General features: G+C 42.2%; 3 protein-coding genes across 3 annotated transcripts; 2 read left to right on the top strand and 1 right to left on the bottom strand.

The window, feature by feature from the left end:
- Positions 1 to 357: 357 nt before the first annotated feature.
- Positions 358 to 2,645, top strand: LOC135937109 (acidic mammalian chitinase-like). Its single transcript, XM_065480194.1, has 8 exons — positions 358 to 491; positions 1,075 to 1,245; positions 1,297 to 1,529; positions 1,582 to 1,709; positions 1,765 to 1,882; positions 1,938 to 2,123; positions 2,191 to 2,316; positions 2,377 to 2,645. The coding sequence occupies exons 1-8, from the start codon at positions 425 to 427 to the stop codon at positions 2,503 to 2,505; spliced, it is 1,158 nt and encodes a 385-aa protein (XP_065336266.1). The 5' UTR covers positions 358 to 424; the 3' UTR covers positions 2,506 to 2,645.
- Positions 2,646 to 3,090: 445 nt separating this feature from the next.
- Positions 3,091 to 4,861, bottom strand: RpS17 (ribosomal protein S17). Its single transcript, XM_065478358.1, has 4 exons — positions 4,709 to 4,861; positions 4,071 to 4,222; positions 3,830 to 4,001; positions 3,091 to 3,200 (listed from the first exon to the last, which is right to left on the bottom strand). The coding sequence occupies exons 1-4, from the start codon at positions 4,709 to 4,711 to the stop codon at positions 3,129 to 3,131; spliced, it is 399 nt and encodes a 132-aa protein (XP_065334430.1). The 5' UTR covers positions 4,712 to 4,861; the 3' UTR covers positions 3,091 to 3,128.
- Positions 4,862 to 5,290: 429 nt separating this feature from the next.
- On the top strand, positions 5,291 to 9,533 carry LOC135935799 (ubiquitin carboxyl-terminal hydrolase 3-like). The gene is made up of 6 exons (XM_065478357.1): positions 5,291 to 5,819; positions 6,759 to 6,874; positions 7,754 to 7,975; positions 8,034 to 8,320; positions 8,508 to 8,796; positions 8,961 to 9,533. The coding sequence occupies exons 1-6, from the start codon at positions 5,451 to 5,453 to the stop codon at positions 9,118 to 9,120; spliced, it is 1,443 nt and encodes a 480-aa protein (XP_065334429.1). The 5' UTR covers positions 5,291 to 5,450; the 3' UTR covers positions 9,121 to 9,533.
- The last annotated feature ends 2,453 nt before the right edge of the window (positions 9,534 to 11,986 follow it).

The raw sequence follows: 11,986 nt of genomic DNA, 5'->3' as shown, positions 1-11,986 counted from the left end.
GGATTTTATTCAATTAACCATTTGTCTACCAATTTGAATGAATACTACACACTAGTTAACGCAGCAAATTGTGTAACCAGACTTTATCTGCAATATATTCGCGGGTCGAGTAGAAATTTGTCATAGCAATTTAACTGTCGAGAAATCAAAAGTTTATAGCATATAATTATAAAGCAATATTTTCCTTATTCGACTTTTTATAATACTAAAGTTTTCTATTGCAATGCTTTTGCGCACGAAATTTTTACGATGGTTAGAGTGTGCTGCACCCTTAATTAGCGCAACGCAAATAGAGACAATAATTTCTGCATTTGCGTCATTTCAAGTATTTATATTCTGACACTCAAAGTTGTAAAGCAATCTGAGAAGCATATAAATAAGGGAGGTAAAACCAACGTGCTATCAGTGTCAGTTTTTACTAAAAATGTGCAGGTCCTTGATTTTAGGCGCTGTTGCTCTTTTGGCTTTGGCATCAGCAGCCACAGCACAAAGTAAGTAGACTAATCATTAGATCGATTTTCCTTTCCAATTAATCAGTCGATATACGAACATTTTAAAAATATTGCAATCTGATACCGGTCATTAGATAAGATATTGGATGCACTTCCATTAGTTGCCAATGATTAGACCTAAAATATTGAATGTGTTTGTCACCATTTCAACTCACGCCAGTCACGCCGGCGCTGAATAAAGTCTAACGCGAATAGCTTAACGTAAACAAGTGATAGTCTAACCAAGTCGCAGTAAAGCCAAAGCACCTATGATAATTTCATATAGCTCTTAATTGTTTAGTTTTTAATTTGTCTTATACTTAAAACAGCTATTCTTGCTGGTAGAATTTCCAGGGTTTCCTGTAGTCAAAGCCATAATTATCACCGGCAATATACTCTCATGAGTATGCATATACGCAAGCTTTCAATTTTAGTTTATAAATGGATTTAGCATGTCGAGGAATTTTAAACAAAATTTGTTTAATATATATATTTATAATTTATATATTTAATATACTATTGCAAATAATTTCGATCACAAGTTAATACAATGCCTTTTTATTAAAAAATATATATATTTCAGAGCGAGTGGTGTGCTACTACAGCAGTTGGGCCACTTACAGAGCTGGCGATGGCAAATTTGAGCCAGAAAACATTGACCCGTTCCTCTGCACGCATGCAATTTACGCGTTTGTCGGCACCAACCCTGATGGCACTGTCAGACTCATCGACGCATGGAACGACATTTCTTTAAGCAAGCAATATCAAAATATAAAAATTCAAATAAAAATAATTAAAATATTAGATGGATTCAAGCGATTCAACGATTTGCGCCTCAAAAATCCGAGTTTGAAGACCATGGTTGCTATTGGTGGCTGGAATGAAGGCTCCACGGGCTTCTCAAACATTTGCAGCAACCCTTCCCTGAGGGCAACATTTGTAAACAATTTGTATAACTTTGTGCGCAACTACGGATTCAACGGTCTCGACCTCGACTGGGAATTCCCAGCTCAGCGTGGTGGTGGCTCTGCTGACAAGGTTTGGTGAAATGAATTAGAGCGTACAGAAAATGACTAATTTTGATGTTTAGGCAAACTTTGCTGCTCTGGTAAGAGAGCTCAAGGCGAAATTCAGTCCTGCTGGTCTCATACTAAGTGCAGCAGTATCTGCTGGACTTTGGGCTGCCAGCGTTTCATATGATATCCCTCAACTTTCTGCGTAAGACTTAAACGAACAATTTCAAAATCTAAAATTATCACATTGATATACGCAGCAACCTCGATTTTATTAATTTGATGACCTACGATTACCACGGCTCGTGGGAGAGCAGAACCGGCCAAAATGCGCCAATGTATGCTTCTTCTGTTGACACAGACACGGGTTTGAACATTGTTAGCATAAAACAAACCGCAGAAAAGTTTGTTGAAAATTTGTATAAATTTTCAGCAAGCGACGGTCAATTACTGGTTGCAACAAGGAGCCAACAGGGGCAAGCTGGTGCTTGGGGTGCCTATGTATGGACGCACCTTCACCCTGCAGTCAGCCACCAATAAAGGATTAGGTGCACCGACCACAGGAGCAGGCGCTGCAGGCCAGTATTCGCAAGAAGCTGGCATCCTTATGTACAGCGAGGTAGAGAAATTCATCAATATTCATGCAAAAATAAAGGAGACTCACTCACCATTAACCATTTGCGCAGATCTGCACCCTGCAGAGGACACAATCCGGCTGGACAACTATGTATGACTCAACACAGCAGGTGCCGTACGCGTCCAGGTCCAATTTGTGGATTGGCTATGACAACGTTAGTTCTGTCCAAGCCAAGGTTTGATTGCATGCTAGCTGGGATATGATTTAAAAACTCCCATTCCTCTTCTCTCTGCAGGGAAAATACGCAAAGGATAACGCTCTTGGTGGTGTGATGGTTTATGCTCTGGAAATGGATGACTTCCGCAACGTCTGCGCTGGAGGACGATATGTTCTGCTCAACGCCCTAAGAGCTGCATACCTGTAAAATGGCTTATTGAATATTTTAGAGTCTAACTGCTGAAGGAAAATATTTACCGGAATGTTGATGGCCCATCTCTTGTTCTTTTTCTAATGATACTATTTGTTTGTTTCGTGATTCATTAAAAAATTTAATATGATGCAGAAGTGTATTTTAATCAAGAAAATCCTTGTTATCTTGCCAATTTATAAATAATAATCATACCTTACGGTTAATATCGCCATGGGGTCTGGACTAGGCATTGTATTGACAGTTACTTCAATTTGGCTGGCAATACTCAGTGAAATTTCGGCAACATAAATGGTTATTCTCAATCCTTATTGCAGCCTTCTGATAAATTTAAGAGTGTTAAACACTGAAACATTTGGTGCTGCAACTAGACATCTGATGACCAGCGACAGGTCTCCCAGCATGTCATTCAGGGAGGGGGGGATCAATTCATAATTGTTATGCGACTTAAGAAGCAGAGCTAGGTGATTTGATTACAAAATAATCAAACAGCGGCTATCTGATATTTAAGGGCGAATTTTTCAGAAAAATATGGCTATACTAGCTAACAGGATAGTTTTGAATTCAAGGATAACTGATAAATTTATGATTTTTTGAGTTTTTATTAATAACTATTACATTTAGTTCCTCCTGGGGAAGCCTCCCTGGGTGTTTGGCTGGGTCAGCTGAAGACCGGAGATGTTGCTGAAGTCCTAAAACAAATCAACCAGATTGCTCAGATTCTTAACCTCTCAACTATTTTCAAACGTAAAAAATACAGTAATTAACCCTGACCAGGCCATGCTCATACACATGATTTCTTGTGGGTGCCTAACGCTCGCTTACTCAGCTGGCAATAAAGCAAAAAGAGAGCCGTTTATTTTGCGAGAAACACAATCTAATTGACTAAATTGATGGAGTCTTTGATAAGAAAGATCAGAATTAACTAAAATTTGTAGATTTCATAGATTTAACGAGGATTTGAGATGAGAAAACAGCGTTTCAAACCTAATACCTCAACCACGTTTTATTAATGCCACAGTGGATTGAAAAGAATGATAAAATGATGATTTGTATAAAATTAAATGCAGATCACACTAACAGGCATTCAAAATATGTCATATCAACATGTGTTTCACAGTTTCACACTGCCATTGTTTGATGCTTTTAAGAACCTGCTAGGATTTTAGATATGTATTATGCGAATCGTAATTATTATGTTTATAATCTGAACGAAACAAAAGCATAGAACTTCTGAGTTCTTCACTATCTTGGATTTAAGAGTTTTTTGATTAACTGTAGATAGCAGCTATATGTTTGTTAGTGTTACAAAAAGACTCACCAGCATCTTCAGCATTTCCTTAGTTTCGGGATCGACCTCAATGATGTCGCTTTCAAGAGCCGAAACGTCAGGGACATAATTGTCTCTCCTCTCACGCTCCTCTTCTTGCAGCTTAATCGAAATGCCGCGGACTTGGCTGTGGCGCAGCCTCTTCATCAAATGAGTAACAAAACTGAAAATTGATTACGTTTTTTTACTAACCATCTTTCATACACATTTGGTGGGAAAACAAAGTACGTACCCAGCGATTTTGTTCCTCAGGGGCTTGCTGGGGATAATTGCGATTTCTTCGCAAATTCTCTTGTTGGAGTGGAAATCCAGCGTCAATCTGGTGTAATATTTTTCGATGATCACCCTTGCGGCTTTCTTCACTGTCTTCGTACGAACACGACCCTAAAGATTAAGAGGTGTTAGAATAGAGTTATGTAAGTAATAACATCAGTTTAGCGCACAATTAAATGATCATAAAATCAGTTTCCACTTTATGCAATCCTTAAAGAGGATCTAGTTGAAAAGCATGGTATGACGGGGGTGACATGGCAATGTTTACATCGAATACTCGTATACTAACTAGTTTGCATGAGGAAAATACGGCAGTGATAAAACCGGACAAATGTTAAAAATAAATTGCAGGCAGGAGCGGAATCGCTTACTTTAATTCATTCAATACGAATGAAATTCGCGAAAATATGAGTGCAAGGCGGCATGGGGCGCGAGGTTTGTACACACGTTTGCGGCAGCTATTTTCAGGGGCGTAAAAAAGGTAGTATCAAGCAAATATCTTAAAATTCGATTAAGATAGAATTTATATGAATTTTTGTTGTTCATATCCTTAAAGAATATCATTTAGAGAGTCGGATGAATAAAGATTTCTCTCACCATTTTCGTAAAGAGCAGGGACTGTCTACTGGTGACAACAAACCAATGTAGCAAAGGATCGGCGGTCGTCCAGGAGCTTTCTCAAACTGGATACGAAAGGCACATTCCTCTTTGGATCGGAAACTTGAAGCAGAGCTGCCAACCAAACTTTGGTTATCTATCGCGCCGCTCTGCTGATTGTCAGATTTTTGCTTCATTAATTTGCATCGCTGATTGCTAGTTGAAACAAAACTAATTTATTCATTTGAAAAGTCTTGTTTAAGCCACTGGACCAAAAGTACAAAATTATCTGAATACCAAAATTTACAGTAATTTAAATCTAATAATTATTAGGTGCATTAGAGGAAAAATCGGAAAAATAATAAAATTGGTAAAATATTACTTATTGTTAGTTCACGAATTGTTGCGATTCTAACGGATTCTTAGACAGAATTGTTATCATTTTAAATTATTTACTGACTTGTGCGTCTTAAGTTAAGGTTTTTAATTTGATTTTTTTTCATTGGCAGTCGTCACATTAACGAGCCGACGACCATTACTCTCGCTCATGCTCAGTGAGTCCTTGGCCTAGCTCGACTCACTATCACGTTGGCAGCACAACGAGTCGACCGACCCTCAGTCTCCGTCTTTGCAGCTACTTCTTTAGAGCCGATCGACGCTTTTCAAACGCGACGGTGACCTGAGAGTGCACTAGCAGGCGGCCAGCGTCTCGTCGAGAGCGGCCAGTCGGCATGGCCGTGTGATGGAGTGTCCGCATCTCGATGTGGGCGCCGAGGTGGAGGCGGCTGCCCGCTCGTCGGCAGCGGCCGGGGGCGGCAAGTGCGACGGCTGCGATGCAACGCAAAGCCTTTGGTTGTGCCTGACGTGCGGCGCGCTCAACTGCGGCCGCTACGTCGCCGGACACGCCAAGGCGCACTACGAGGACACCGGCCACGCGACCGCCCTCGACTGGACGGCGCTGTCCGTCTACTGCTACACCTGCGATGAGTACGCCGTCAACGACAACCAGCGGTTGACCGCCGTGAGGGCGGCCAGGTCGGCACCGGCGCCCCGGCGCTCCCTGAGACCGCGCAAGCCCACCAAGCGTTCACCCACCGGCAGACAGGAGGAGGTGCGTTGCGTCGTCGCGTCTAGCGTTGCGTGTCCGACGCACACCTTCCGGCCCCGCGCGCGTAAGGGGAGGGGGAGCCATTTTTGCGGTTGAGACACTGCGACCGGCAGGCAGCAGCTCGACACCGTACGTGCCGTGACCGCTCAGATGGAAAGTTTTCGGAGCGGGCCGCTCTATACGGCCCAGGCCAAGAGTTGAATAATTGCTATCAAAGTCCGGTCCATTATGCTGTTGAGATAAGAGCCCTCATTGTCAGAAAAGGCTTGGCTGTGAAAGGGGACAGGCCTACCGCCTATTACCTGCTTTCTTTTATTAAAACAAAATGCGAATATTTTTCTCAGAAATGATTTATTTATGTCTGTGGTGTCTGTGAAATTTGCATTTCAAGGAGTTTTTCTCTCAAGCTAAACTAATATTCAGACCTTGAGTTTGACAAAATGGACAAAATAATATAATCTTTACGTGCACTTTGCACTAGTCTCAAATATTTAAAATTTTCATCAGCAAACCATGTATGCTGCCACTATTACCGCCAGTGTCAGTAATGCTCTTTGCGAGCGATTGTTCACCCTTTCTTGGTCCTCGCGGATTCATGCCATTCACCGGACTAATTTTAGAATAATAATTGAAGCAACTAGGGCAGCATTCATAATTTTAAAGTTGAATGGTGGCTATTTTTATTTCAAAGGCTCCGCATCTCGGTAGCAGCGCCGCTCGCTTCTGCGTGCTGAAGGCTACAAATATAATAACCTTTGATTGCTTCTCATAACCAAATAGGAGCACGCACACCTTGCTCTCTTCCGTCCCAACCTTCCCTGCCGAGACCATTTCTAGTCATCTCTGAATTACACGAAAATTTGAGGCGTTTTGGTCGAGTTATTTCTGGTAAAAATCCTGTGGTCTGCGTCTGCTAAAGGAGCCGTCTGGTGCATTTTGCAGAATGAGGAGGAGGAGGTGGAGGAGACGGCCACCAAGAGGCCCAAGGAGGTGCGCGTGGTTGGTCTGCGCAACCTGGGGAACACGTGCTTCATGAACGCCGTTTTGCAGTCGCTGAGGTGAGTAATCAAGACGCCGAATGCATTAAATGATAGCTTAAAAGGATATCTCGAGTCGGATCAAACCTTGTACGCTTCATGCTTCAAGTTTAGCCTGTGTGATATGAATGGCTAATTTGAAAGATAATAAAGACGATACAAAGGTTGAGGGCCTCCAATTTCAAAATTTCGCAAATTTCCTGGAAAGAAGACTGCGATTGAGTTTACCTATGGCCAAAACTGCCACAGGCCAAAATTTTAAAGTCTGGCAAGGATGAAAAATCTTAAAATCATGATCATGGTTCTGGTAGTAATTACTATAAAAATATAGAATCTGATAAGATTTTGCAAAAACAGGTTGGCTAGTGTTTTAGAGCGATTTTGATAATTTTGTCACCTTGAATTTTTAAGTGTTCCAAATTCAAAATAACTGTCATAAATCGACTAAAATTTCCATTGTTTTTATAAAAATAATTTTGGTGATTTGATCTTCAAATTAAAAATGCAGCTAATGACCAATTCAAGCAAATAATTTTTAATTAAATGATATGATTAGAACACAAATAGTAACAAACTAACTGATGGATCCGGTAATTTTTGCAATGGGAGAATAACGTCAAGCCTCACTCTAAAGTGCATATAATATCACTTTTTGTTTTATTTCGAATATTTAAATTAACATTTATACATACAAAAAAAGATGCTAGCTAGATTTAATCAAACATTGAAAGCTTCATTTTCCCTGAGAGTTAATTAAAAGAGAACGCAATTTCCACAATTATTTAGGAAACTAGAGAAAACTCTTAGTATTGGGCACTGTTAATAATCACAATTTTGTTTCATTGCAATTTGATGCAAAGATGAGAAAATAAGTTTCTTTTTTCTTGCATCTATTCGCAGCAACATTCAAGAGTTTTGTGGCTACTTTAAGAAGCTGCCAGCTCTTGAAGCCAAAGATGGCCGGGGAAGACTTGCTTATCGCAACTTGCGGTACGACGAGAGTGACAGTCTGATGACCGAGGAGCTGCGAAAGGTGCTGGTTAGCCTCGACAGCGGCGACAAGGCTGCTATCTCACCAGAGTCACTCTTCTCCGTAATCTGGAAAGTGGTGCCTCGCTTCAGGTTCGGCATTTTTCGCTCTCTGATGAAATTTTTGAACCAAAATGATTTCCATACACAGAGGTTACCAGCAGCAGGATGCCCATGAGTTCCTGCGCTACATGCTGGACCGGCTGCACACCGAGCTGCTGACATTGCTGCCAAACGAGCCTGCCAACCACTCGATTGTGACCAGCGTGTTTGGCGGCACCCTGCAGAGCGAGGTGCACTGTCTCACTTGCGGCACCGACTCTAAAAAACACGACCCCTTCCTTGATCTGTCCCTCGACGTACCCGACAGATTCCTGCCGAACAGAACGAAGAGCAAGGAAAACACCGAGGAGTGTGCAGTTTCATGCCACCTTGAAGGTAGTTAATAATATTTAATTAGTTCTTCGTGCTTCTAAATTTGAACAAAGCAGTTTCCACTGACGTAAAATGTATTTGTATTGCCACTTGCTAAATTAACCTGTAAGTAATGTAAAAAGTGCTTTGCTGTTAATCAATTTCCCTCTTGTGTTCCCTGTTGATATCATGTTCAAATTTCTGCCTACAGACTGCTTAAAGAGCTTTGTTGAAGTGGAAGAACTGGCCGAGTCAGAGCTTTACTACTGCAGCTCGTGCAAAAGCAAGCAACGCTCAACGAAGCGCTTCTGGATCCGCAGATTGCCCAATGTGCTCTGTCTGCACATAAAGCGCTTCCGCTGGTCTTTCTGCGCGCGTACCAAGCTCGACACTTATATTTCATTCCCGTTGCACGCGTTGGACATGTCCCAGTTCGTTCTGGGGCAGCCCGACAGCCACCTCTATGACCTGGCTGCTGTGATAGTTCACCACGGATCAGGGTAAGAATCAAGTTTTGGCTTTATCTCTTGAAATTTACATTAACGTCATCCAGCAAAGTCTGTATTCTCTCCAGTCACCTACTAACAATAAAGACATAGTGTTTTGATCTGTATTTTTTTCCATTGAGCTCTTTCTGATGATTTCCAACTACTTTTGCCTGCAGTGCCGGGTCTGGCCACTACACTGCATTTGCTGTCAACAAAGGGCACTGGTTCCACTTCAACGACAGCACCGTGCGAGCTGTGGCTTCAAAGGAGGTGGAGAAATGCAAATCATACATCTTGTTTTACATCAGGCAAGAATTCAGGCTGCCGCCGTTCTAGCGAATTCATCCAACGGACTGACCGGCCAGCCTGAAGCACTGCTACAAACGAAGAAATGATTCCATTTGGTTTATTTAATTTAAGTTCATGTTTCTTGTGTAATCACTGCGATTTCGCGAAAGAAGGATTTTCAAGCCCCCCATCACACTACGCCCCCATCTTTCCTAGCTGGACACTGATCGACGCCCGCTAAGTGATTATCTGGAGAAATTTAACAATTGCTACACTCATGCGCCTGCTCGTCAATCACAGATTTCAATTAGGGAGAGGAAAATGTTCTCTTTGACAGAACTGTTTCAGGTCACATTGTTCGGGTTCTGTTGCTTCGCAAAAACTGTTCAGTATAGTTTTCTTCCTTTGTGTGGAAGTCCTTGGACCTAGTTTTATCAAAATAAAACTGAGAAAAACCTAAACAGTGGTGTTCTATTCATAACATTTTATTGACCCAGTCATTATGTGTTAAGTCCAAGTCCCTGACGCGCATGCCCGTAGAGATTCCTTGCAAAGGTAGCTTATTCCCCCGAGAGATGGCTCCTGAGCCGCTGATCGCGGGGGTGGCCGTGACGGCGGTATTTCAGGATTTCTGCTCACAGACCAGCGAATTACAGCGTTAAGGCAGGTGACAGAAGACAAGCACCTGCCACAGGTGCGAGGGTGTACTCTTCGATCTTATGCAAATCAGGTCGTTCGAAGATGACGGAACGGAAGTGAAAAGGGGATTAATTGGAGGTTGGCTTTTGTGGGCGGAAGTGCAACACGAAATTACAAGCTGAAACTGTCAAATCCGACTGATTATATTCATTATTCACGCACTTTTGTGACAGTCGGTGTCTTTGTTACATGTGAATGCGCCGTGTTATCGATTTGAAAAATGCGCCAAGCTCAAGCATCAAAACAGACAAGGTGTTTCTCAGCAGCAGCAGGAATGTCCTTTTATTGTTGCTGGCTATATGCAAATTGTTTGATTATGCGCCAGCTTGCCACTGGTACGAAGCAATATTATTTTTCTCCTTATTCAGGAGTTGAATAATGAATAATTGTCATTTTTATATTGATATGGGCTTTGGAGTCTGGTGGTTTGACCCTTTCCAGGTGCACTCTTATTCTTAGTTCTAACGGCATCAGTCCCAAATGTGAAAAAGAAGCTGTCGAATTATTTACAGCCCCAAATACCGCACGAGTAGAAATTCACAAAATATTTAAAATATATGATGACATCAACTGCTCTCAAGGAAACACAAAATTTAATGGTGCCAAAATGAACTCATCATTGCTGCTTGTAATGCTGTGGATTTTAAAGCATCAGTCACCGACACAAAAAAATTAAGCTTTAATTTGAAAGAATAAACTAAAACTAATTTAGCAAATTGCAACAATTCCTAAAAAATTATGAGATGTGAAGTGAAAGCCTGAAAATAACGAAGCAACACAAAACTTTTACATCAATTTATTTCACGTTTCTGAAATAATTGCTCAATTTGGATTTCATGGGCCTTTGTGATGTGAAATAATTTTCACCTGTCCATTAATTCGATTGGCAAAGTATCACCGACATTCTCGCAAGACACTGCATCAGGGGTGAAATTGAAAAATCGACGAGAAAGAGGAAGGGTGCGCGCAGGGAAAGCGGTGTCAAGCGCCTGGGGATTAATCGAATAAAAATTGATTGCTCTAATATAATAGGGCGTGCGAAGAGCTGCAACATAACTTTTTTCGGCTGCGCCTGCCGGGCCAATTGAATAATTGACGCGACAGTGGCAAAAACTGCGCAGGATGAATTTTGCAGATGAGAAAAAGCAAGCAAGGCCGGTTGTTTTGCCCCTCGCTTTTGTACGGAACAGGTGGAACGAATCGGCGGCGGCAGCAGCGGCGTCGTCGTTTGTCTTTATTTAATTCTGGCTGTCGCGGCGCTGCTCACACCTTGCTCGGCTAATTTCTCCCGGGACCCGCGCGGCAGCGGCGGCGATTGTGATGCATATCCAAACAGCCCTTAAAAAATAATTGTGCGCGCCAGGCGCAGCTCGCTCGCGCTCCCCCGGCTCGGGTGAGAGGAAAAAGAGGCGGCGAAGGTCGTGCCATAGGTATGACACTTAATTAAATGTGTCGAGGAAAGGGGCCCCGCGTGTTTTTCTTCCTCTTTTCTTGTATGGGCGCACAAGTTGTAATTACGGCATGAGACGAGGATCGAAATTAGAAAAGTGACATTAATTAGCTGCGTGCCCATTATCCCACGTTACGCTGCCCTATAATTACGCGTGAGCAGCCAACCTTTTTCAAACGGCCAGGTCAATTTCAGTGAACTAGCAAATTATCCCAGCCAGCTCACGACACTAAATAATACGCCTGACCCAAGAGGTGTCCCATCTCGCTCGGCGCTGGCCGCCTGCCCGCCCGCCCGGCTCTATATTATATGTGTGCATATATACATATACCTGTTTTTTACTTGTTTCTCCACGGCACAAAATCACGCCCCCAAACATTTATTTTGTTCCGAGCCGACACAGCCGGCTGATATGCGGCAGGTTTCTTGGCTAATTCATCATGCACGCGGCGTTTTGCGAAATTCTAACCTTGCGACTGATCATTTTTCTGCGCGCTTATTCCACGCCGCGCTTTGTTCAGTGCATGCTGCGATTAATTGAGGTGATATAACTGGCTGGGCCTCTTCAATTTGCGTTTGGAACTCTAATTTCTTTATAATAACTTAATTGCACTCGAATATTTCAAATGTCTCGCGCCGGAAAATAGGGAAATTGCGTTTTTTTTGTTGGAAACGCGACAGCTTCATAATTATCATAGCTGGTGCTAATACCAGAAATTATACCGAAACGGTCCGAATTTAAATTGGATCTGTGATGTATATATA

This window comes from Cloeon dipterum, chromosome 2 (assembly GCF_949628265.1).
Source record: "Cloeon dipterum chromosome 2, ieCloDipt1.1, whole genome shotgun sequence".
NCBI classification, from domain to species: domain Eukaryota; kingdom Metazoa; phylum Arthropoda; class Insecta; order Ephemeroptera; family Baetidae; genus Cloeon; species Cloeon dipterum.
The sequence above is the reverse complement of the archived record's forward strand: the minus strand, read 5'-3'. Positions and strand labels throughout refer to the sequence as shown.

Excerpts from the sequence above, each read along its gene's own strand:
- LOC135937109 (XM_065480194.1), top strand. The coding sequence starts at position 425 with ATGTGCAGGTCCTTGATTTTAGGCGCTGTTGCTCTTTTGGCTTTGGCA. Across the intron at positions 492-1,074 it reads ATCAGCAGCCACAGCACAAA|AGCGAGTGGTGTGCTACTAC; the intron begins GTAAGTAGACTA and ends TATATATTTCAG. Across the intron at positions 2,124-2,190 it reads GCATCCTTATGTACAGCGAG|ATCTGCACCCTGCAGAGGAC; the intron begins GTAGAGAAATTC and ends CCATTTGCGCAG.
- RpS17 (XM_065478358.1), bottom strand. Across the intron at positions 4,002-4,070 it reads CTGAGGAACAAAATCGCTGG|TTTTGTTACTCATTTGATGA; the intron begins GTACGTACTTTG and ends ATCAATTTTCAG. Across the intron at positions 3,201-3,829 it reads AGGAAATGCTGAAGATGCTG|GACTTCAGCAACATCTCCGG; the intron begins GTGAGTCTTTTT and ends GATTTGTTTTAG.
- LOC135935799 (XM_065478357.1), top strand. The coding sequence starts at position 5,451 with ATGGAGTGTCCGCATCTCGATGTGGGCGCCGAGGTGGAGGCGGCTGCC. Across the intron at positions 5,820-6,758 it reads CCACCGGCAGACAGGAGGAG|AATGAGGAGGAGGAGGTGGA; the intron begins GTGCGTTGCGTC and ends TGCATTTTGCAG. Across the intron at positions 8,797-8,960 it reads ATAGTTCACCACGGATCAGG|TGCCGGGTCTGGCCACTACA; the intron begins GTAAGAATCAAG and ends TTTTGCCTGCAG.